The sequence below is a fragment of the Aedes albopictus genome, chromosome 1 (genome assembly GCF_035046485.1).
Source record: "Aedes albopictus strain Foshan chromosome 1, AalbF5, whole genome shotgun sequence".
In the NCBI taxonomy this organism is placed as follows: domain Eukaryota; kingdom Metazoa; phylum Arthropoda; class Insecta; order Diptera; family Culicidae; genus Aedes; species Aedes albopictus.
This window is the reverse complement of record NC_085136.1, coordinates 70,184,073-70,208,559: the sequence shown is the minus strand read 5'-3', so window position 1 is coordinate 70,208,559 and position 24,487 is coordinate 70,184,073. Positions and strand designations below refer to the sequence as shown.

The 24,487-nt window shown below is 44.6% G+C and overlaps 1 protein-coding gene across 8 annotated transcripts in view; it reads left to right on the top strand.

Moving 5' to 3' along the window:
- Window positions 1-24,487, top strand: part of LOC115269089 (diacylglycerol lipase-alpha) — a 430,920-nt gene that overhangs the window by 368,859 nt on the left and 37,574 nt on the right. For 5 of the 8 annotated variants that reach the window (XM_062844784.1, XM_029877438.2, XM_062844786.1 and 2 more), the window contains one exon: window positions 319-454. In XM_062844784.1, the coding sequence (XP_062700768.1) occupies window positions 319-454 (136 nt within the window). The remainder of the gene's footprint in view (window positions 1-318; window positions 455-24,487) is intronic. The other 3 variants (XM_029877440.2, XM_062844785.1, XM_062844789.1) reach the window with 1 other exon arrangement.

Below are 24,487 nucleotides of genomic sequence, written 5' to 3'. Positions count from 1 at the left end.
ATTTGTTTGCTGATAAATCAGCAAAATCTTGACTTGCCGTTTGGAATCGGCAATTTTTTCTGCCGAGCTCGAGAATCAGTTTTAAGTGTGTAGTTATCAAATTGCCACGTTGCTCATTGCAACAAGCAAATGGTCACTGAACCCTAAAAGGTGCATTTTTTTCCGAAGTCTCTCGTTAGAAAACCCCCATTGACGCATCCCTTTTTCCGCCCCAACCGGTTGCGTGTCTACAACCTCAACCAGATTGAAACTAACCACATTCAATTCCTTCTTTTTCTTCCATTTGAACACACGCATATCACCGACAAACCCACAAAGCAGACAAATGCTGAAAAAGCGCGAACCAGTCTACCAGGCGATCTGGGCCGACAACACCGCCTTCGACGAGGTGCTCATCTCGCCCGTTATGGTGCAGGACCACATGCCGGACAAGGTGCTGGCCGCACTGAACAAGGTAAGACTGCCACCAACGACAACGACAACGACAGCAACAACAGCAGCGCCATCGTCAATTAGTAGTAACTCATCAAACGACAATGACAATGACGGTGCACCATCAGAAACGATGACAATGCTGCCACCGCCATTCGCTGCTTAGCATGCTTTGCTTGATTTTATGGATGCAATAATGTAAGCTTGGTGTTTTGTTCGGCTTCGGTGTTGACGACAGATCATTAGATGTTGATTTTTATGTGTTAGATGTAGTTTTTGTGTTTCATATCATGTGATTCAAATAAAGTTAGTAATCATAGTATGTAACGTAGCATTTTCGTTTCATTATTTATGCCATTGCAACCTATCTTGAAATTTTGATAGTTGTTAGATGTGAAGGCGTGTCTTTGATTTGTATAGATTTGAACTTCTGTGAAAACGTTTATATTATGAAGAATCTAAGAGACTGCATGGAGCGTAGACATTAGCCGGGACCACCCCCCTCCCCCAAAAAATCTAAAAAACTGCTTATTAAAGTTTATTCTGATTAAACGTCTCGATCACCAAGGCAATCTTGGATCATTTTATTAGCAATTTCATGAAACATTTCAAGTAACAGAAAACCATGGCTCATGGGTAGTACGGTAAGAAATTTTGTATAAGTGTTGTATAATTCGTGTCGTCTGGAAGAATCTCTAAGAGATATTCTCGGAAGGATTGCTGGATGAATTTCTAGATAAATTCTGGGAGATTTCTATTTCTATTCTATTATTTTTCTATTTCTGAAAAAATCCCTTGAGAAAATCCTGGAGTAATTTCTAGCGGAATTTCTGGAGAAATTCTTGGATAAATCCTCGAAGGAATGCATGAAGGAATCGCTGGGGGAATCCTAGAAGAAGTTTGTTAAGAAGTCTCTGGGGGAATCCCTCAAAAATTCCTGAGGGTATTCCTGGAGAATTTTCTGGAAGAATTTCTCAAAAAATCTCCAGAAGAATTTCTGGATAAATTCCTGGAGAAATTGTTGACATAATTTCTGAAGGATGTCCAGGAGCTATTCCTGGATAAATTCCTAGAGAAATTGCTGGAGGAGTTCCTGAAGAAATTCTTGGGTTAATTCCTGAAGAATTTCGTGGAATAGTTCTTGGAGATATTCCTGGATAAAATCCTGGAGGATTGCATAAAGGAATTGCTGGAGGTTCTCCTTTGGGAATTGCTGGCGGAATCCTTGAAGGAATTCTAGGAGGAATCTCTGTAGGAATTCCTTCAACAATTTCTGGATGAATTTGTGGGGGAATCTCTAGTGGAGCTCTGGGAGAAATTTCTGAGAAAAATCACCTGAGAAATTCCCAGAGGAATTTCTACACACTAAGTTTTTTTCGCCGAATCTCGGCAATCCGATTGCCGAGATTGGCACCGCCGAGTGCTCGGCAATCACCTCAGCAAAAATGAGATTTGCCGAGACCTCGGCAATCACAGAAATGACAGCTAACGATATTTTGCCGAGATTCTCAGCAAAAATATTTGCTGAACGCTCAGCAAAATAATTTTCCAGCGAAAATGAATTTGCTGAATCTCGGCAATTTGTTTTATTTTGGTTTTGGGATGAAAAAAATATTTGAAATAAAATCAAGAACTTTGCGCACGCATGGTAACACAATAAAGAAGTCATAACTCGTAACTGGTATATTGTTTGTTTTTACAATTAATTAATAAAAATATTTAGTTTGTTGCCGGCGGTGTTCTTTTCTTTTTTCACTTCAAGAACAGCATCAAATTAGCTCCTCGGAAAACAGCATCAAATTAGCGTGGTTGCTAGAAAATGAAATGGGGTGCGTTATAAGCTGTTATAAGCAATCATTTACTTACAGAAGTATTATATTTTTGCATACAATAGTTATTTACCTTTGAGAAAACACTTCAAGCACCTTCAGCAAAATGTAAGATTGATTTGTTTTGCTTTTTCACTGAGGCATGGCGGCTGCAAAAGTGACAGTTGTATTGCCGAAATTCGGCAATGGATGACATAATTGCTGATATCTCGGTAATCTGATTAACTGATTTCGGTAAAATCTTTGAATACCGATGGGTTCAGCAAAAAATGCTGTCAGTTTTCGAAGCTTTCAATCAATTTGCTGATGTTTCGGTAAACTCTTTCGAACAATCTCGGCAAAAACGATTTGTTTGCTGATAAATCAGCAAAATCTTGACTTGCCGTTTGGAATCGGCAATTTTTTCTGCCGAGCTCGAGAATCAGTTTTAAGTGTGTAGAGAAATCTCTGGAGGAATTCCTGGAAAAATCACTAAGAAGGTTCCTGGAGGACTTTTTAGTGTAAATCCTGGAGAAATGCCTGTAGCAATTCCAGGAGGGAATACTGGAAGATTTCTTGGCGGAATTTCTGGAAAAACTCCAGAAGGTATTCCTAGAAAAAAAAAAACCTGGAATAATTTCTGAAGGAATCCCTGAATGATTTCCTGGAGTAATTTCTAGAAGAATTCCTTAAGAAATTTGTGGATGAATCTCTTAGGAAATTCGTATAGGAATACCAGAAATAATTCCTTAAATCGCAGATGGAGTTCTTCAACAAATTCGGAAGGAATCCTTAGAAGAGTTTCTGAAGAAACTCAAGAAGGAAACCCGGAAGAAATTTCCAGAGGAATTACTAAGGGAATCCCTGAGCAGTTCCTGGAGGAAGTACTGAATCCTAGAAAAGTTCCTTAAAAAATACAAAGAGCAATTGCTGGAGGAACCCCATAAAGAGTTCGTATGAGAATCTTTGGAAGATGTTTAAAATAAGTTGTTCCAGAAAGAATCACAGAAGGAAGTCCCGAGTTAAGCGCTGCAGAAATTCTTGGAGGAATCCCTGGAGGATATCCTAGAAGAATACCCGTAGAGATTAATGGAGGAATCTCTAGAAATACTCCTGGAGAAATCTCTATACGCATTTCTGAATTAATCCTTGGATGAATTTTTAGGGGAATCTCTGAAGAAATTCATGGAGAAATCCCAGCACAAACTTCTGAAGAAATTGCAGATGGAATCCTTGGAGAAATTCTGAAGGAATTCTGTCAAGTTATACCCCAGGAAAATGAGGCGAAGTACATATTGAGATTTCAATATTGATATTATTCCTTTACATGTACTAGAAAAACAACAATAAGGCTTCGCTTCACTTTACGTAGGATATAACTTTTTCCACAGACGTCGCATCACTATGCGGTCTTCGACAAAGGTTTTTGGCATATAGTCACCTACAATAATACCAAAGGGTTTATTTATTGAACGCCTACAGCGCCATCTAGCGGCAAAATTCGAAACCTTAAAACCTTCCCTCAAGATTCTCCAGGCAGATCTGATGGGGTTGTATATTCTAGAAATTTCTGTAGAGATTGATCCAGCATTTTGTTGTAGTATTTCTTTCGAAAATTCTTACTATGGTACTTCTTGGAATTCTTCTAGGGATTCTTCTAAAAAAAATTCTTGGTATTTTTTCAGGAATACCTGGTGGAATTATCCACGACAACCTTCCTGGATCCTTTCAGAAGTTCCTCCGTTGATTCTTCCAGGAATTCCTTCATTGATTTTATTCAGAGATTCTTCCAGAAATTTCTCATGAAATTCCTCCAGAAGCTTATATTGGCCTTCCTCTGGGAACTGTGGCTAGGGTTCCAGCAATTTCTCTTAAAACTCCTCCAAAAATGCTTACTGTGATACCTTCAGGAATTTTACTAAGGAAGTTTTTTCGAAAATTCTTCCAGAAAATCACCCTGGGATTTTTCTAAAAATCCCTTCGGTGATTCTTCTAGAGATTTCTTCAAGGATTTAACCAGGACTTCCTCCAGAGGTTCTTCCGGAAATTCCACGGGGGATTTCTCCAAGAACTTCTATTGGCCTTCCTGCTGGAATTGTTCAAGCAATTCTCATTAGGATCTGCCTGAGATTCCTCCAGAAATTCCTCCTGCGATTCCATCAGGGATTCCTCCAGTACCGATTCCAAATTCTATGGATTTTCAAAAGCTAAAACTGCTTACAAATAACAACAAATATTATTGTATTTTTATTGTAACAACGATTCATTTGACACCATTCAATTAATTGTATTTGTATTGTAAGAACAATGAAAAAACATTAAAATTTATTGTTTTCTTTTGAAAATTGCCCTAAAAATGTTTCATAAAAAACACAATACATTCTACTGTTTTTCGCGAAAAAGTGTATGAAAATTTTCTCAAAATTTTATGGTTAAGATACATAACGACCACCATTTTTTATTGAAAAGTGCCATTTACCATTCGCCGAATGGTATAGAACAATAGGGGTGATGGTGAGTGTGCCGTGTAAATTACAATACGTTTAATGGTGAATATTTTTCGAAAAAATGGTGTTGTAACAATAAAATTTATCGTATTTTTATGATATTTTTTATCAGGGTATCCATTCCTGTTTGACCAGAATGCAATTTAATTAAAAATGAAACTGTAACATACGAATTTTCTACTATTATTTTGATTTTGCCAGTCAAGCCCTGTTTTCCACCATCTTTAAAGTGAATCGGTCTACCTTGATTTTTTTGAAGGGAAGTCGTTCCACGAAGCCTCCCAATTCCTCTTCGGAGCCAATTTATCGACCCTGAGGCCCAGGTAAAAGCCTGGGTGGCCACAATAGGGTGGCCCAAGTAGTAATACATCCTAACAAGATATTCCTGCTGGGATTCCTCAAGCAATTCCTGCGGTTCTTCCAGCTATTCTTCCTCCAGAAATTCTTACTGTGGTACTTCAGAAATTATGCTACGGTTTTTTTTAGAGCTTACTCCTGTCTATTTGCAGGGATCTTTCCAGACAATCTTCCTGGGATTCTTGCAGAAATCTCTTTTGTTCCACCAGGGATTTCTCCAGAGATTTTATCCAAAGATTCCTCCAGAAATTCCTGATGGAATTCCTGCGAAAAATCCATTAGGCCTTCCACCAAGAATACCTCAAACAACTCCTCCTGCGGTTCGTCCAGCATTTCCTTCAGAAATTTTTACTATGATATGTCTAGAAATTCTTCTAGTGATTCCTACACAAATTTATCCTAGCATTATGGCTACAATTGGCTTCTTTAACGGTGTTGAGATAATTCCATATTCTGAATCTGCATGCCAAACTGAGCCGAAATCCAAATTTTCATGAATGTTGGTGCCCGGGAACCTATTTTAAAATCAGTTCGAAATTTTGTATGGGAGCGATTTGTTGAATCACCCCTCGTCGCATTTTGTACTGGGCGGAGCTGTCAAACAGTTGCCCAGCTGTCAAAAGGTGATTTGAAAAAAAAATCTTTGAAATTGATTTTAGGTATCAAAATAAAGTTCTAAAAATCTGAAAAAAAAATCATAGTGGCTCAGAAAAAGGTGCTCTCTCGTTTAAAAATATAAAATCATTGATTTTTTCTAAATTTAAGAATCCAATTCTTCCGGGAAATCGTCCTGGGATTTCTTCAGAAAATCCTCCTACGATTCCTTCAGGGCCTTCCCCATAGACTCTTCCAGAATACCTTTACAGGTTCGTGCAGGGACTTCTCTAGGTATTCCATGAATTTTTCCTTTGGATTCCCCCAGGCATTCCTAATAGGGTTTCCTTATAAATTCTTGTATAGTTTCCTCCAGCAATTCCTCCTAAGATTTCTACAATGATACACCGCAGAATCCTTCTAAGAATACCTTCTGAGATTTTTCCTATGATTTCTTCAGAAGCTCTCCGGTGATTCCTCTAGGATTTTTTATCCGATATAGTTTATCCAAGGACTCTCTCATAAATTTCTCATGGAATTCCTCGAGGAACTCCTCTTGGCCTTCCTCCAGAAATTTCACCTGGATTTCTCAACCTATTCCTGCTGTGGTTCTTCCAGCAATTCCTCCTCACACTCCTCCAGAAATTCTTACGGTTATACCTCCCAGAATTCTTCTAGGGATTCCTCTAAGAATTTCTCTAGGGATTTTCCAAAAACCTTGCTAGGATTATTCAAGGCAATCTTTCTAGGAGCCTTACAGAAGTACCTTCGATGTTTTCTCCTGGGATTTCTCCAAATACTTTTTATTGGATTTTTCCAAGGATCCCGCTTGACTTCTTATCCAGGAACTCCTCCTGGAATTACATAAGCAATTCTTGCTGCTTCTAATGTTTCAGGAATGCTCCTCCAGAAATTGTTACTGTGATATCTTCAGGAACCCCTCTAGCGATTTCTCCTGGCATTCTTGCTAGGATTCTTCTTGGCAGTTTTCCTAGGATACTTTCAAAAATGCCTTTGATTCTTCCAGGCATTTTTTCAAAGACTCATCCAGGAATACCTCTAGAGTTTATTTTTTCATGGATTACTCTAGAAATCTTGGAATTCCTCTTGGCCTTCTTCAAGGAATTTCAGCTGAAGAAATCCTGATACAAATCTCTAGAGGCATCCCTAAACAAATTTCGGGAATAGTAGAAATTTCCAGAGAAATCTTAGAAGGCATTACTAGGGAAATCTCTAGTGAAATCCTATAGGATTGTACGGAAAAAACTTGTAATTGATGAGAAGGCACAGAATCCTGCTGATTGACAAATTGGGAGATGAATTTTCGAAAAAAAAAACGAGTTCTGGTGGGATTTGAAATCACGACTCCGTTTTCGCTAGACCGTAGTGTGGCCAATTCTTTGAGGATTGCTTCGGCATAGTTGTTTTTTATAATTTCTTAGATAGTTTCAATGGAATTTAATCAGCAAATTCTATGGATATTTTCTTATAATTGCAATGGCTATTCCTCTGAAATTATTTCAGCATTTTGCAAATTTCTTAGGCAATCTTACCATGATTATTTCTGTAATTCTTTATGATTTAATTGTATTTATATTTATTGCTTCCGAGAATTGCTGAATTGGAAATTCACAAATTCTCAACTGGGCTTGCTCAAAGAAAATCCTATGAAACTCACGAAAAATTTCCTGACAAATTCCCAAAGAAGTTGTTGGAAAAAACAACAAAATTACCTTGAAATTTCCAAAGTATTTGCCAAAAGAATTCGTATAAGAATTACCAGAGGAATTCCTGAAGAAAATATTAAGCCTTTTTGTTGCGATAGGTCGATGGAGTTCTTCCAGCAGATATCAAATTACTCCCGATTCCGTGATAATCAGCTTAAAGCTAAAACATGTAATTTATTTAGATATGTTTACAGTTAGGAATGATATACGTTGCACTTACAATTCAGTCTCCGACCTGCTTCTGACCTTAATCGCAACAAATTGGTGTATTTTAGGCTTACTCCTACAAATTAGCATATAAGTATAATTCAATTAATGTTAGACAAGATAATAATTCACCATAAATTACAAACTAGAAACTTACAAACGATCTCCTTACTTAACACTGCCTACATCACCTCGAAAACATTTGTTATTGTTTTTTATCTGTTTTGTCTTTCCTAGATGTGCATTGAACCGTTGAAACGTTCGTGTTAGTTTTGCATAGGGATGGTTGGGGCTGTTGTGGCTAACATTCTCCCCCCCGTGTCGCCTTAACTTCCGGTTCAGCGTCACAAAGCATAAATAGTCCAACACAGCCCATTTTGTTGAAGCCCGAATTCTAAGATGAACTGTAACTATCGCTTTGGTACCCAAGTAACCATTAAGCCGTAAAAATGGCATTAAGTCGGCTCTATAGTCGAATGTAGAACCTGGCTAACAAAGCTAATTGGTTCTATATCCTCTTATAGAGCTGCTCAAAAGCCACTTTTGGCGAATTATTCGGCTGATATACGGCCAACTTTGAAATATCGTACCAAGTCTCTGGAGCGAAAGTTGTCAAAAGTGAGACAAAGAAAAAAGAAAAAAAAATATTTTGTTTATCTCCTGTTTTTTTCTAACTTCCTTCGCTTCCATTGAAGTTGCTTTTTTGCTACTTCATCCAGATTCTAGCTGTTGTCCTCCGGGTTCCTGATCAAGTCTAAGTCTGTTCCCTTTCTCATCTGCTCCACCAATGCACCATGGGAATGGTGTGATCAAACTAGTATTTAAACCATGAAAAACAAAACAGTTTGGGCATTTTGAGGGTTGAAAATGATATGGGATGAGGATGATTCAGTGGTAAGCTTGGTGGTGACGAACGCAGGAAATGAAGCAGGAGAAGCAATGTTTATATAAATTTTCGGGAAACGTTTCAGAAGAATAGGGAAACGAGCTGGAGTTTGTCTTGATTGAAAAAAAATGGAATAATTAACATAACCAGATTCCATTATCTATTTAACAACACCATTCCGATAAACATTCCAACAACAAAAATAATCCCGTTCCGCCAATCCCGTCCGACATGGATGTTTAAAATGCATTGATCATGACCGACTCGAGTCTGTTTTGGTCGAAATCTATTTTGATTGATATAAACGTCATGTGCTCCAAGCCCTGTGACAGCACTGACAAACTTCTTTACAGCTTGTAGGCTTTATATAGGCTTACAGGGCTTAATTTAGTTCTTACTGGTTATAGTGCCCATAAGCATTAGGAATGCTTATATAGAGCTATTTAGCACTGAAAAGCTGTTTAATGGCTGTTATAATGCTCAGAACAGTGCTTAGTGGTTACCTGGGTAGTCTGCAGTCGCTGCCGGCGTGTAGTGCAGCATACGATGATGCCGCTTTGGACAGCCATCGATTCCGCATACTTGTCCTTTACAAGGCCACCGCGCGTGTGACGTTAGACAGCGAGCACAAAGTTTGTGCATCTTCACTGCTTCCCACCTGCCATCCAAATCAAGTGCATTGAATGCCGTGCAGCTGCCAATTTGATGACTGCCTTCATTGCAAATTGAGCACTTACTCTGATGATCTCTTCCCTTTTGTACCCGTTCATCGACTATAGATTTCTCTACATCTTCTCGATTACTCGTACCCAGTTGTTCTGAGGATCCATGCATATTGACAAAAGATCTTTCTTTCGGTCTATTTCGTTCTTCTTTGAAACAATTCTGAGGCATGTTGGCAAGTTGTGTTATGCCACTCGCAGCAGAAGAAATTTTTGCCATATAATCGCTGAAGACGTTCAAGTCTACAATAGGAACTTGTTCCTGATAAAGTGCCCAGTTGAACTTTACCGTGGTTGGCAACTTTTCAACCAGCTCTTGCAGCAAGATTGGGTTTGTGAGATACCTTTGTAAACCGACTGCTTTAAGGTGCCCGCACAGATTTTGGACGACTAAGCCAAAACTGACAAGGGTGTCTAACCGATCTGCTTTGGGAGCCGGAGTTGCTCGAACTTTTGCGATCATATTGTTTACAATTTGTTCCGGACGCCCATATAACAGCTTCAGTGTTGACAAAACTTGAGGAACTGTTGATGGATGCAGTAAGAAACTGCTGACGGAATCTTTTGCATTGCCTCTCAAACAACGTTGCAAGCGCAAAAGGTTTTCCGAGTCGGTGTACAGCGGCCGTTCGCTCGTTGCAAACTCGCTCATTGCAACGCTTTTTGGTTGCAAGTCCGCTGATTGCAAAATTTGACTCGTGTTTGCAATTAAAAAGCAATCAAGTGTCAAATTTGTGCTGTCAGTCATGCTGGCAGTGCATTTCGATGCACTTTAGTGTCAAAGTGACGTTGCAATTAGCGAATGGCATTCGCTCGTTGCAAAGTAAACATTTTGCAACGAGCGAACGGCGGCTGTACCCACAAGCCTCTGTCGAGTGCTGGTAACTGCTTATAAACAGCGGCCAATCGACAGGATCGCCGGAGAAAATTGGCAATTCCTTGATGACCACCTGTCTAGCAGCTAACTGTTGAGGTGAAGGTCCGAAATAACCACTCGCATCGCCTATTACTTGGGCTGGCAAATGCAAATGATTTCCCGGCATGGAACTGCTTGTATTCGGCGTATGCGCGACTTCACATTGCGCAAGGAATTCCTGTTGACGGTTGAGAAATCCACCATCATCAACTGTAACCAGTGGAGGATGGATTCCCGTATCAGATGAACCTGTTACTCCGATCCATGATGCTGGAGGTGGGGGTAATGATGAAAAACAATCGCCATCTGTTGATCGATCATCGTTTCGACTGATAATTTGCTCTATCTCTTCGTGCAGGTCCCAATACTGCTTCTCTGCTTCATTCCGCAGTCGAATTGCGTTATGTTCACGCTGTTGTGCTGCTTCGTTTTGAGACTGCAGATGCTGTTCCCTGCTGCGCAGGATTTTTACTTCACTTCGTAGTTCTGCAAGTTGGCGCTGCAATGATTCAGATTCTCGATCGCGTTCTTGGAGTTGGCCGCGCAGTTCTACTTGATGGAGTGTGATGAACACCTCGTTATACAGCGGCCGTTCGCTCGTTGCAAACTCGCTCATTGCAACGCTTTTTGGTTGCAAGTCCGCTGATTGCAAAATTTGACTCGTGTTTGCAATTAAAAAGCAATCAAGTGTCAAATTTGTGCTGTCAGTCATGCTGGCAGTGCATTTCGATGCACTTTAGTGTCAAAGTGACGTTGCAATTAGCGAATGGCATTCGCTCGTTGCAAAGTAAACATTTTGCAACGAGCGAACGGCGGCTGTAAATATATCTTGATTAAGGGGTGATACTCACCTTGTAAGTACTGTGTAAAAAGATAGGCCAAGAAACGGTCAAGAAACGATTTTCTGTCGAAATTTCTTGAGCGGTACTCAGCTGAAACGGAAAAATCGATGAACTTGATGATCAATGATGATGGTGACAAGGGTGGTGATGATTGTGTCGATCAAGCCAGCTGTCAATTTTTCTTTTGGGAAAAATACCCTGACCAATTATTCCGCAAGGAAAATTGACGTTTCTCGCGCTGTTCGGATTTTGTGCGAGGTGCGAGATGTAAACAACATAGAGAGGCTGCTGGGGCTGGTGTGAATTTAGATGATGTTCCTGCCGGATTCTAATGGCTTCATTTCTATGGAACCATCACCGGAACACTGCGGTTAGCTGTTGCTAGAATGGACCACTGGATGAGACGCCGGAACTTGTTACAAATCATACAAATTGAGTGTGGGGAGCAACTATTTTCAAAATGAAGTGGTGTTGATTAGTGATTAGTACGGGAATTCCTCCGGGAGCTCTTTCTGGCAAACCTCCAAGAGTTCCTCCGGAGTTTCTGGGATTCTTCCCGGTTTTTTTTTTGGAAGCTGTTGTGAATTCTTAGCAATTCCTTCAAATATTTCCAGCAGTTTTGGAATTCGTCTAAAAGTTCTTTCTGAGATTTCGTCCTAATTCTTCTTCTAGGATTTCAAAACCAGTATCTGAGTTTGTGATTTTTCCAAGATTTGTATCTGTGATTCCCCAAAAAAAAACCTCAGGGAATTCCTCCTGAAATTCGATTTCACCACGAATTCTTAAGAGGATTCCACCAGGGATTCCTCCAGAGATTCTTCCAGGAATTCCTCCAGGCATTCTTCCAATAATTTCTCCTGAGATTCCTCCGGGCATTCTTCTAATAATTCCTCCGGGGAATTCCTCGGGGATTCCTACTGAAATTCCTTCAGGGATATCTCCAGGAATTCCTTTCTGAGATTCTCCAGGATTCTCCAGGAATTCCTTCGGAGATTCCTCCAGGAATTCCTTTGGAGATTCCTCCAGGAATTCCTTCGGAGACTCCTCCAGGAATTCCTTCGGAGATTCCTCCAGGAATTCCTTCGGAGATTCATCCAGGAATTGCTTCGCAGATTCCTCCAGGAATTCCTTCGGGGATTCCTCCAGAAATTCCTTCGTGACTCCTCCAAGAATTCCTTCGGGGATTCCTCCAGGAATTCCTTCGAGGATTCCTTCGGGAATTCCTCCAGCAATTCCTTCGGGGATTCCTCCAGGAATTCCTTCGGGGATTCCTCCAGGAATTCCTTCGGGGATTCCTCCAGGAATTCCTTCGGGGATTCCTCCAGGAATTCCTTCGGGGATTCCTCCAGGAATTGCTTCGGGGATTCCTCCAGGAATTCCTTCGGAGATTCCTCCAGGAATTCCTTCGGAGATTCCTCCAGGAATTCCTTCGGAGATTTCTCCAGGAATTCCTTCGGAGATTCCTCCAGGAATTCCTTCGGAGATTCCTCCAGGAATTCCTTCGGAGATTCCTCCAGGAATTCCTTCGGAGATTCCTCCAGGAATTCCTTCGGAGATTCCTCCAGGAATTTCTTCGGAGATTCCTCCAGGAATTCCTTCGGAGATTCCTCCAGGAATTCCTTCGGAGATTCCTCCAGGAATTCCTTCGGAGATTCCTCCAGGAATTCCTTCGGAGATTCCTCCAGGAATTCCTTCGGAGATTCCTCCAGGAATTCCTTCGGGGGTTCCTTCAGGGATTCTTCCGGGAATTTGTTCAGGAACTCCTCCAGGAATTCTTCCAGCAATTCCTCCAGGAATTCATCCAGTAATTCCTCCAGAAATTCCTCCAGGAATTCCTCGAGGAATGCTTCCAGGAATTCTCCCAGGAGTTCCTCCAGGAATTCTTCCAGGAGTTCCTCCAGGAATTCTTCCAGGAGTTCCTCCAGGAATTCTTCCAGGAGTTCCTCCAGGAATTCTTCCAGGAGTTCCTCCAGGAATTCTTCCAGGAGTTCCTCCAGGAATTCTTCCAGGAGTTCCTCCAGGAATTCTTCCAGGAGTTCCTCCAGGAATTCTTCCAGGAGTTCCTCCAGGAATTCTTCTAGGAGTTTCTCCAGGAATTCTTCCAGGAGTTCCTCCAGGAATTCTTCCAGGAATTCTTCCAAGAATTCCTCCAGGAGTTCTTCCAGGAATTTCTCCAGGAATTCTTCCAGGAATTCTTCCAGGAATTCCTCCAGGAATTCCTCCAGGAATTCTTCCAGGAATTCCTCCAGGAATTCTTCCAGGAATTCCTCCAGGAATTCTTCCAGGAATTCTTCCAGGAATTCCTCCAGGAATTATTCCAGGAATTCCTCCAGGAATTCTTCCAGGAATTCCTCCAGGAATTCTTCCAGGAATTCCTCCAGGAATTCTTCCAGGAATTTCCAGGAATTCTTCCAGGAATTCCTCCAGGAATTCTTCCAGGAATTCCTCCAGGAATTCTTCCAGGAATTCCTCCAGGAATTCTTCCAGGAATTCCTCCAGGAATTCTTCCAGGAATTCCTCCAGGAATTCTTCCAGGAATTCCTCCAGGAATTCTTCCAGGAATTCCTCCAGGAATTCTTCCAGGAATTCCTCCAGGAATTCTTCCAGGAATTCCTCCAGGAATTCTTCCAGGAATTCCTCCAGGAATTCTTCCAGGAATTCCTCCAGGAATTCTTCTAGGAATTCCTCCAGGAATTCTTCCAGGAATTCTTCCAGGAATTTCTCCAGGAATTCCACCAGGAATTCCTCCAGGAATTCCTCCAGGAATTCTTCTAGGAATTTCTCCAGGAATTCTTCCAGGAATTCCTCCAGGAATTCTTCCAGGAATTCCTCCAGGAATTCTTCCAGGAATTCCTCCAGGAATTCTTCCAGGAATTCCTCCAGGAATTCTTCCAGGAATTCCTCCAGGAATTCTTCCAGGAATTCCTCCAGGAATTCTTCCAGGAATTCCTCCAGGAATTCTTCCAGGAATTCCTCCAGGAATTCCTCCAGAAATTCTTTCAGGAATTCCTCCAGGAATTCTTTCAGGAATTCTTCCAGGAAGTCCTCCAGGAATTCTTCCAGGAAGTCCTCCAGGAATTCTTCCAGGAATTCTTCCAGGAATTCCTCCAGGAATTCTTCCAGGAATTCCTCCAGGAATTCTTCCAGGAATTCCTCCAGGAATTCTTCCAGGAATTCCTCCAGGAATTCTTCCAGGAATTCCTCCAGGAATTCTTCCAGGAATTCCTCCAGGAATTCTTCCAGGAATTCCTCCAGGAATTCTTCCAGGAATTCCTCCAGGAATTCTTCTAGGAATTCCTCCAGGAATTCTTCTAGGAATTCCTCCAGGAATTCCTCCAGGAATTCCTCCAGCAATTCCTCCAGGAATTCCTCCAGGAATTCCTCCAGGAATTCTTCCAGGAATTCCTCTAGGAATTCTTCCAGGAATTCTTCCAGGAATTCCTCCAGGGATTCCTCCAGGAATTCCTTCAGGAATTCATCCAGGAATTCTTCCAAGAATTCATCCAGGAATTCTTCCAGGAATTCCTCCTGGATTCCTGGAATTCCTGGAGGAATCCCCGAAGGAATTCCTTTAGGGATTTCTCAAAGAATTTTTCAAAATCCAATTCCTTCGGAAATTCCTCCAGGAATTCCTTCGGGTATTCCTCCAGGAATTCCTTTCGGGATTTCTCAACGAGTTTCTTTGGAGACGCCTCAAATAATTCTTCCGTTGTTCAGGGAATTCCATCGGAAGTATCTCAAGTAATTTCTTCTGGGAATCCTCCAGAAATTCCTTCTGCGAATCCTCTAGGAATTCCTGCGGGGATTGTTCCAGAAATTCCTTCGGGGATTCTTCCAGAAATCTCTTCCAGGATGTTTTTAGGAATTCCTTTTGGGATTTCTCCAGAAATCGCTTCTGGGATTTCTCCAGAAATTGCTTCTGGAGTTTTTAAAGAAATTTCTTCCTGGATTTCTTTAGTTACTCCTTTCGGGATTTCTTCAGAAATTTCTTCAAGGATTTCCATCGGAGAATTTTACAAATACTTTGGAATGCCAGGATGACATACTGGAAAAATCCCACGTAGAAATCATAGAGGAATATCAGGCAGAAGTCGTGGTAGAATTCAGGCCCGGATTAAGGATTGTGGGGGTCCGGGGCCAGAGCGGTTGTGGAGGCCCGGATGTGGGGACCGCCCCCCCCCCCCTTAGATCCAGCCCTGAGGAATCCCAAGAGAAATACCAGGATAAATTCCTGAAGGAATTTATAGATGATTGTCTTGAGGAATTTCTGGAGAATTCCCTGGAGAACTTCTCGAGAGAATCCCATTAAGGATTCTTTAAGGAATCTCTGGAGGAATAATCCTGGAAAAATCCTTGGAGGTATTCCCTTAAGAATCCCCGGAGAAATTCCTAAGGAATCCCTGGAGGAATTGAGGGAGGAATTCCGGGAGGAATCCCTTGAGGACTTCCTTAAAGAATTCCATGACGGATTTCTTATGGAATACCTGGAGGAATCTCTTGAAGAATCCCTAGAGGAATTCCTTGACGAATCCCTGGAAGAATGAAGGGAGGATTCCCTGGAGAAATTCCGGAAGGAATTTCTGGAAGACTTCCTCGAGGAATTCCATGAGGGATTTCTTTAGGAATTCCTGGAAAAATCTCTAGAGGAATTCCTGAAGAAATCCCTATAGGAATTCCTGGAGAAATCCCAAAAGAAATTCCTGGAGAAATCTCTAGAGGAATTCCTGGAGAAATCCGTAGAGGAATTCCTGGAGAAATCTCTAGAAGAATTCCTGCAGAAATCCCTAGAGGAATTCCTGGAGAAATCCCTAGAAGAATTCCTAGAGAAATCTCTAAAGGAACTTGGAGGAATTCTTGGAAGAATCTCTGGAGGAATTCTGGGGGAAATCCCTGGAGGAATTCCTGGAGAAATTTCTGGAGGAACTCCTGGAGGAATCTCTGGAGAAATTCCCGAAAGAATTCCTGGTGAAATTCCCGAATGAATTCATGGAGAATTTACTTGATGAATTCCTGGAGGAATCCCCGAAGAAATTCTTGAGAGAAACCCTGCAGGAATTCATGGAGGGATCCCTGGAGGAATTTTCGAAGGAATTCCTGGAGAAATTACCGGAAGAAATCGTGGTGTAATTACTGAAGGAATTCATGGAGGAACTATCTAAGGAATCCTTGGAGGAATCCCTGGAGGAATTCCTGGAGGAATCCCTGGAGAAATTCCTGGAGGAATCCCTGGAGGAATCCCTGGAGAAATTCCTGGAGGAATCCCTGGAGGAATTCCTGGAGGAATCCCTGGAGGAATTCCTGGAGGAATCCCTGGAGGAATTCCTGGAGAAATCCCTGGAGGCATTCCTGGAGGAATCCCTGAAGAAATTCCTGGAAGAATCTCTGGAGGAATTCCTGGAAGAATTCCTGAAGCAATTCTTGGAAGAATTCCTGGAGGAATTCTTGGAAGAATTCCTGGAGGAATTTCTGGAAGAATTCCTTGAGGAATCCCTGGAAGAATTCCTGGAGGAATTCCTGGAAGAATTCCTGGAGGAATCCCCAGAGGAATTCCTGGAGGAATCCCCAGAGGAATTGCTGGAGGAATCCCCAGAGGAATTCATAGAGGAATCCCCAGAGGAATTCCTGGAGGAATCCCCGGAGGAATTCCTGGAGGATTTTCTGGAGGAATCCCCGGAGGAATCCCTGGAGAAATTCCTGGAGGAATCCCTGGAGGAATTCCTGGAGGAATCCCTGGAGGAATTCCTGGAGGAATCCTTGGAGAATTTCCTGGAAGAATCCCTGGAGGAATTCCTGGAAGAATTCCTTGAGGAATTCCTGGAAGAATTCCTTGAGGAATTCCTGGAAGAATTCCTGGAGGAATTCCTGGAAGAATTCCTGGAGGAATCCCCAGAGGAATTCCTGGAGGAATCCCCAGAGGAATTGCTGGAGGAATCCCCAGAGGAATTCATAGAGGAATTGCCAGAGGAATCCCCAGAGGAATTCCTGGAGGAATCCCCGGAGGAATTCCTGGAGGATTTTCTGGAGGATTTTCTGGAGGAATCCCCAGAGGAATTCCCGGAGGAATTCCTGGAGGAATTCCTGGAGGAATTCCTGGAGGAATCCCCGGAGGAATTCCTGGAGGAATCCCCGGAGGAATTCCTGGAGGAATCCCCGGAGGAATTCCTGGAGGAATCCCCGGAGGAATTCCTGGAGGAATCCCCGGAGGAATTCCTGGAGGAATCCCCGGAGGAATTCCTGGAGGAATCCCCGGAGGAATTCCTGGAGGAATCCCCGGAGGAATTCCTGGAGGAATCCCCGGAGGAATTCCTGGAGGAATCCCCGGAGGAATTCCTGGAGGAATCCCCGGAGGAATTCCTGGAGGAATCCCCGGAGGAATTCCTGGAGGAATCCCCGGAGGAATTCCTGGAGGAATCCCCGGAGGAATTCCTGGAGGAATCCCCGGAGGAATTCCTGGAGGAATCCCCGGAGGAATTCCTGGAGGAATCCCCGGAGGAATTCCTGGAGGAATCCCCGGAGGAATTCCTGGAGGAATCCCCGGAGGAATTCCTGGAGGAATCCCCGGAGGAATTCCTGGAGGAATCCCCGGAGGAATTCCTGGAGGAATCCCCGGAGGAATTCCTGGAGGAATCCCCGGAGGAATTCCTGGAGGAATCCCCGGAGGAATTCCTGGAGGAATCCCCGGAGGAATTCCTGGAGGAATCCCCGGAGGAATTCCTGGAGGAATCCCCGGAGGAATTCCTGGAGGAATCCCCGGAGGAATTCCTGGAGGAATCCCCGGAGGAATTCCTGGAGGAATCCCCGGAGGAATTCCTGGAGGAATCCCCGGAGGAATTCCTGGAGGAATCCCCGGAGGAATTCCTGGAGGAATCCCCGGAGGAATTCCTGGAGGAATCCCCGGAGGAATTCCTGGAGGAATCCCCGGAGGAATCCCCGGAGGAATTCCTGGAGGAATCCCCGGAGGAATCCCCGGAGGAATTCCTGGAGGAATCCCCGGAGGAATTCCTGGAGGAATCCCCGGAGGAATTCCTGGAGGAATCCCCGGAGGAATTCCTGGAGGAATCCCCGGAGGAATTCCTGGAGGAATACCCGGAGGAATCCCCGAAGGAATTCCTGGAGGAATCCCCGGAGGAATTCCTGGAGGAATCCCCGAAGGAATTCCTGAGGAATCCCCGGAGGAATCCCCGGAGGAATTCCTGGAGGAATCCCCGGAGGAATTCCTGGAGGAATCCCCGGAGGAATTCCTGGAGGAATCCCCGGAGGAATTCCTGGAGGAATCCCCGGAGGAATTCCTGGAGGAATCCCCGGAGGAATTCCTGGAGGAATCCCCTGAGGAATTCCTGGAGGAACCCCCTGAGGAATCCCCGGAGGAATTCCGGGAGGAATTCCTGGAGGAATCCCCGGAGGAATCCCCGGAGGAATTCCCGGAGGATTTCCTGGAGGAATCTCCGGAGGAATCACTGGAGGACTTCCCGGAAGAATCTCCGATGCAATTTTCGGAGGAATCTCCGAAGGGATCCCTGGAAGAATTTCTGAAGGCATCCCCGGAGGAATTTCTGAAGGAATCCCCGGAAGAAGTCCTGGAGGAAGCCTAGAAGGTTTCCATGGATGAATCTCTGGAAGAAACCCCGGAGGAATCTCCGATGCAATTCCTGAGGAATCTCCGAAGAAATTCACGGATGAATCTCCGAAGGAATTCACGGATGAATCTCCGAAGGAATTCACGGATGAATCTCCGAAGGAATTCCTGGAGGAATCCTTGGAGAAATTCCTGAAAGAATCCCCGGAAGAATCCCAGGAGGAATCTTAGAAGGATTTCATGGATGAATCCTCGGGGAATTCCTGGAGGAATCCCCGGATGAATCACCGATGAAATTCCTGGAGGAATCTTCTAAGGAATTCCCAGATGAATCACCGAAGGAATTCCTGAAGGAGTCGCCAGATAATTTTCTGAAGGAATCCTCGGAGGAATTCCCGGAAGAACCCCTGGAGGAATTGTAGAAGGATTTTACTCGGGATTTTAAGGATGAATCCCCGGAGGAATTCCTGGAGTTATATCTGCCCAAATTGCTGGAGGAATCACCGAAGGAATTTCTGGAGGAATCCTGGACGGAATTCCTGGAGGAACTCCTGAGGAATCCCTGGAGGAAGCTCCGTTGGATTTTCCGAATACCCGAAGCAATTCCTTTTCGAAATCACATTTTTCCAGCAGCGCGATATTTTCAAAAACAAATCGTGTCCGGTTGTAGCAAACAGCCAGTTGGCCCGCTCAAAATATCACCGGTCAAATAGAGCTGGAGCGCTTCGAATTGCTGGTCAATCTTCCTGTTTGCTGTGGTCCAGATCAGTAAATTGCTCCTGGGAGGGGAGTTCGCTTGTTCTTGCCGATTGTCCCGGTTCCATTCCAAGTCAGTCAGATTGGTAAACAAAGAGTTTCGTCGATTTTTTTCTTTTTTCTCTCTCAAGATCGACTGTCAAAATTACTTTGGTAAAAATACAGTTTTTTCCTTGACCTCATTTCTTGCCATCTGAGTACTAGGCTTAAAAGGGAACTTTGAATTAGCATACCTCCCTTGCCATGTACCTTGCATATGTTTTTCCCCTTTTGTTATACATACACACATGATCATAAGTAAATACGTTTCGCTAGAGATCGGCCGCGTTTTTCTATTGCAGTTGTCCGAAACCTTCACCGTTCGCTCCGTTTGTTCTCCGGTTCTGCGCACCTGCTGGTCGTTCCAATCCATCAGGTTATGGACGCCAGGTTCTCGGGAGTGTAATTCGGAAAGTGTCTCGGTGGAAAACTGGTGTTCCGGGAGGATCCGGCGTTGGATTCCCGAAGAGATTTTGTGCGGCGCGATTGCGAGTGCGGTAGTGAAAAGACAAAATGGCCGACGGCTGGAAAGCATCGTTTGCGAAGCTCGGCAATGGGAACTATGCCTCTTGGAAGTTTCGCATGCGTTCATTGCTGGAACGAGAGGACTTGTGGAACGTGATTGAACAGGCGAAGCCCGAAGAAAACGATGATGATTATGACGATTGGCGGAAAAGTGATGTGAAAGCGAGAGCGACGATCGCTCTCTTCGTCGAAGACAGCCAACTCCGTTTCGTGAAAAAGTGTGAAACAGCTCGCCAAATGTGGGAAAATTTGAGAGTGTATCATGAAAAGGCCACAATAGGAAACCAGGTTATGTTGCTGCAACAGTTGTGCTCGAAGAACTTGTGCGAGGGCGGGGATGTAGAAAAGCACCTCGAAGAATTTGAGTGTTTGTATGAGCGCCTCGACAACGCGGGGGTGGAACTAAGTGAACTGTTGCGAATAATAATGATGCTGCGCAGCCTACCATCGTCGTACAGCAGCTTTGTGACGTCGTTGGAGAATCGGCCGCAGGAAGATCTCACAATGGATTTGGTGGTGGCGCGGCTGCGTGACGAGTACCAAAAGCGGGCCGGACTCGGTGATAACAGTGAGAGTGCGTTGAGGGCTTTTGATAGAGGCAGAAGTGAGAAAAAGTGCTTCTACTGTTCGAAGCCAGGGCACTTTAAGAAAAACTGCCGAAAGTTTCTCGCGGAAAAGGGCGGTGAAAGTGCTAGTGATTCGCGTAAATCGGCTGGTTCGAATCAGCTAGTGAAGCAAAAAGCAAAACAAGCCCAAGCAGAAAACGGCGGCGCTGATCGGTCGAAGCAAGTCGTAGCGGATAGTGTGGTCTGTGGTGCGGTATGTTTTATGGCCGGTGATGTTATTCCGGGAGCGTGGACGATCGACAGTGGCTGTACATGCCACATGACGAATGACCGTGGATTTTTCGTGGAACTCAAACACGGTGTCGTTGTGGATGTAACTCTCGCGGACGGTACGAAGACAAAATCCGCCGCAGTGGGAAGTGGCGTGATTATGGGCGTAAATGGCAAGGGCGAACGCATTGCCATCACTCTCGAAAACGTGTTGTTGGTTCCCTCGCTCGAAGGTGGGTTGATATCCGTTCGAAAACTTGCAACGAAGGGTCTCACAGTGGTGTTCGGAGCAACAGGCTGTTCCATCAAAGCAGCGAATGATAGTGTTCTGGCTGTTGGCGAGTTAGTTGGCAACCAGTACAAGTTAAAGTTGGCGGAACAGTGCTTGGCAGTTGCGGGCAGCCATGGTGTCAACTGTCAGCACACATGGCACCGGCGAATGGGTCATCGTGACATCAGCGTTGTGAATGCCATTGTGACGCAAGGATTAGCCAGCGGAATCAAGGTGACGGACTGCGGAGAACGGATCGTGTGTGAGTGCTGCTTACGGGGTAAGTTGGTTCGAAAGCCATTTCCACAGGTACAGGAGCGGAAGTCGAAGCGACCGCTGGACATTATACACACCGATCTCTGTGGGCCGATGGAGCATCCAACCCCAAGCGGAAACAGGTACTTCATCACTCTAATCGACGACTATAGTCGGTTTTGCGTGGTGTTCCTGTTAAAGTCGAAGGACGAGGCAGCCGAGAAGATTATGGAGTATGTCCGGTGGGTGGAAAACATCTTCAATAGGAAGCCCTGCGTGCTGCGCAGCAGCAGTTCTCAACTCCCTACTCACCCCAGTCGAATGGAGTAGCGGAGCGGAAGAACCGGTCGCTCCAAGAAATGGCCAGCTGTATGCTATTGGATGCTAACCTTCCCAAACGCTATTGGGGAGAAGCGATTCTCACGGCTACGTTCATCCAAAACCGACTTCCATCCAGAGCAGTGGATAAGACGCCCTTCGAGTTGTGGACAGGCAGTCAACCGAACCTGAAGGATCTTCGCATCTTCGGATGTGAAGCGTATGTTCGTGTACCAGACGCCAAGCGCAAGAAATTCGATCCTCGTTCGAAAAAGCTTGTGTTCGTGGGCTATTCCGGCTGCCACAAGGGATATCGTTTTCTCGACGTCGAAACCGACCGCATCATCGTCAGCCGAGATGCGGAATTCTTGGAACTTGCGAACGGATCTGAGCAGAAGGAAGAAGCGAGCGCTCTTCCGGAAATGCAGCGTGAGGAGCAACATGTTCCGGATGATTCAGCGGCGGAGAGTGAAGAACCCCCAGTGGTAGTGTACGAACATAGTGAAGACGACGAGATGCAACCAGAAGAGCATCGTTCGGTGTACGAAGATGCTGAAGATACCATTGAAAGTGACTTTCCTGACATTGAAGAACTGAGTGGAGAACTGGAACTACCAGATGAACCAGTGTTGAACCGCCAAGATCGGCGAACGCGTGGCGTGTTACCGAACAGGTATGAAGACTATATTGTTGGACAAGTGCTACATGGTGGAGAACCGAATGACTTTCGTGATGCTTTGAGTGTACCTGTTTGGCAACGCGCAATGCGAGAAGAAATTGAAGCGCACAAAGTGAACAGTACGTGGGAACTGGCGGATCTTCCTCCGGGTAAGAAAGCCATAGGTGCGAAGTGGGTATTTAAGATAAAACGGGACGAGACGGGCAGTGTAGTGAAGCATAAAGCTCGTATCGTCGCCCAAGGATACTCTCAGTGCTTCGGGGTTGATTTTACGGAAGTGTACGCGCCGGTCACGCGGCAGGCAACGCTGCGTGTGCTGCTGGCGATCGCTGGGAAGAAGCAGTTCATCTTGAAGCAGTACGATGTGCGAACGGCCTACCTCAACGGTACAGTTGATGAAGAGCTGTATATGCAGCAACCCCCAGGATTCGCGGTTCCGGGTCACGAGCATAAGGTATGTAAACTTCGCAAAAGTATATATGGTTTGCGCCAATCTGCCAGGTGCTGGAACAAAGCATTGCACGCGGCCCTCCTTGAACTGAAGTTTAAACCCAGCACAGCAGATCCATGTCTCTACATACGATACGAAGAACCGACTGTCGTCATACTGGTCTACGTAGACGACTTGTTGATTGGTAGCATGGTAGAATCCGAAATAGACAAGGTATTCGAAGGTCTCCGTAAGAAATTTGACGTTACTTCGCTGGGATCCGTACGACATTTCCTGGGTTACGAGATTGAGAAACAGGGTCGCTACTACACATTGAGGTTGTCAGCCTACATTGACACCTTGCTAGGCAAGTTCAACATGGAGAACTGTCGGCCTTCCAAGACCCCGATGGATCCTGGGTATACATCAACCAACGAAGACAGTAAGCGGTTTGATGACCCGACGCTGTACCGTAGCCTCGTAGGGGCGTTACTGTACCTGGCCGTCAACGCTCGGCCGGATCTATCTTTGAGTGTCGGATTACTTGGGAGAAAGGTAAGCGAGCCTAACAATATGGACTGGTGTGCCGCTAAACGCGTTCTACAATACTTGAGAGCGACAAGGGATTGGCGATTGGTATTCGGACCTGGTGAAGGATGGCGTCTCAGAGGATTTTCCGACTCTGACTGGGCCGGCGATCGCCGAACAAGAAAGTCGACAACAGGGTTTATCTTTTTCTACGGAAGTGGCGCAATCAGCTGGGTTAGCAAAGGTCAAAGCTCCGTGGCTCTCTCATCTCTCGAAGCCGAATATAACGCCCTATCGTTGACCTGCCAGGAGACCGTTTGGCTTAGGCGATTGCTGCTCGAGCTTGGAGAACCAGAAGGCGCTGCAACCGTTGTCTTCGAAGACAACCAGGGGTGTCTCAGCTTTGCGACGTCCGAAAGAACCAGCGGCCGTGTGAAGCACATAGACACGAAGAGACACTACATACGAGAGTTAGCTGAGAAGGAAGTCATAAAGCTGGTGTATTGCCCGACCACTGAAATGGTCGCCGATGCACTAACTAAACCATTGGGACCAACGGCAATGCAGAAGTTCATCAAGCAAGTTGGACTGAAGCCCTAGACTCGGTGATCATCCAGGAGGAGTGATGGAGTGTGATGAACACCTCGTTATAAATATATCTTGATTAAAAGGGAACTTTGAATTAGCATACCTCCCTTGCCATGTACCTTGCATATGTTTTTCCCCTTTTGTTATACATACACACATGATCATAAGTAAATACGTTTCGCTAGAGATCGGCCGCGTTTTTCTATTGCAGTTGTCCGAAACCTTCACCGTTCGCTCCGTTTGTTCTCCGGTTCTGCGCACCTGCTGGTCGTTCCAATCCATCACTACTTCCATAGTACGCATTTGCTCCCTATCCTCGCGAAGTATCTTCCCTAAAGCCTCTACCTGACCTTCTAGCTCTATCCGGTCACGATCTCGTTGTTGAAGTTGTGCTCTCAATCTTACTTCCGATTCTCGAACAGTTTTTAGTTCAGTCGCATGTTGCAACTGAAGATATTTTATCCGGCTCACCAGTACCATTTCTCGTTTCCGCCTTGCGTCTATGTCCGACTGCTGTTTGGTCATCACATCCAGAATGACTTGTTCTGTTTCGACTTGTCTTTGCAGATGTAGCTCCTGTTTCCGAAGTTCTCCAGTTTCAACGCTCCAACGCTTGTAGCATTGGGCGCTGAAGCGATTCATTTTTGGCACTGCTCCAGCATTTAAAACCGAGCCGGAACTTGGAGCC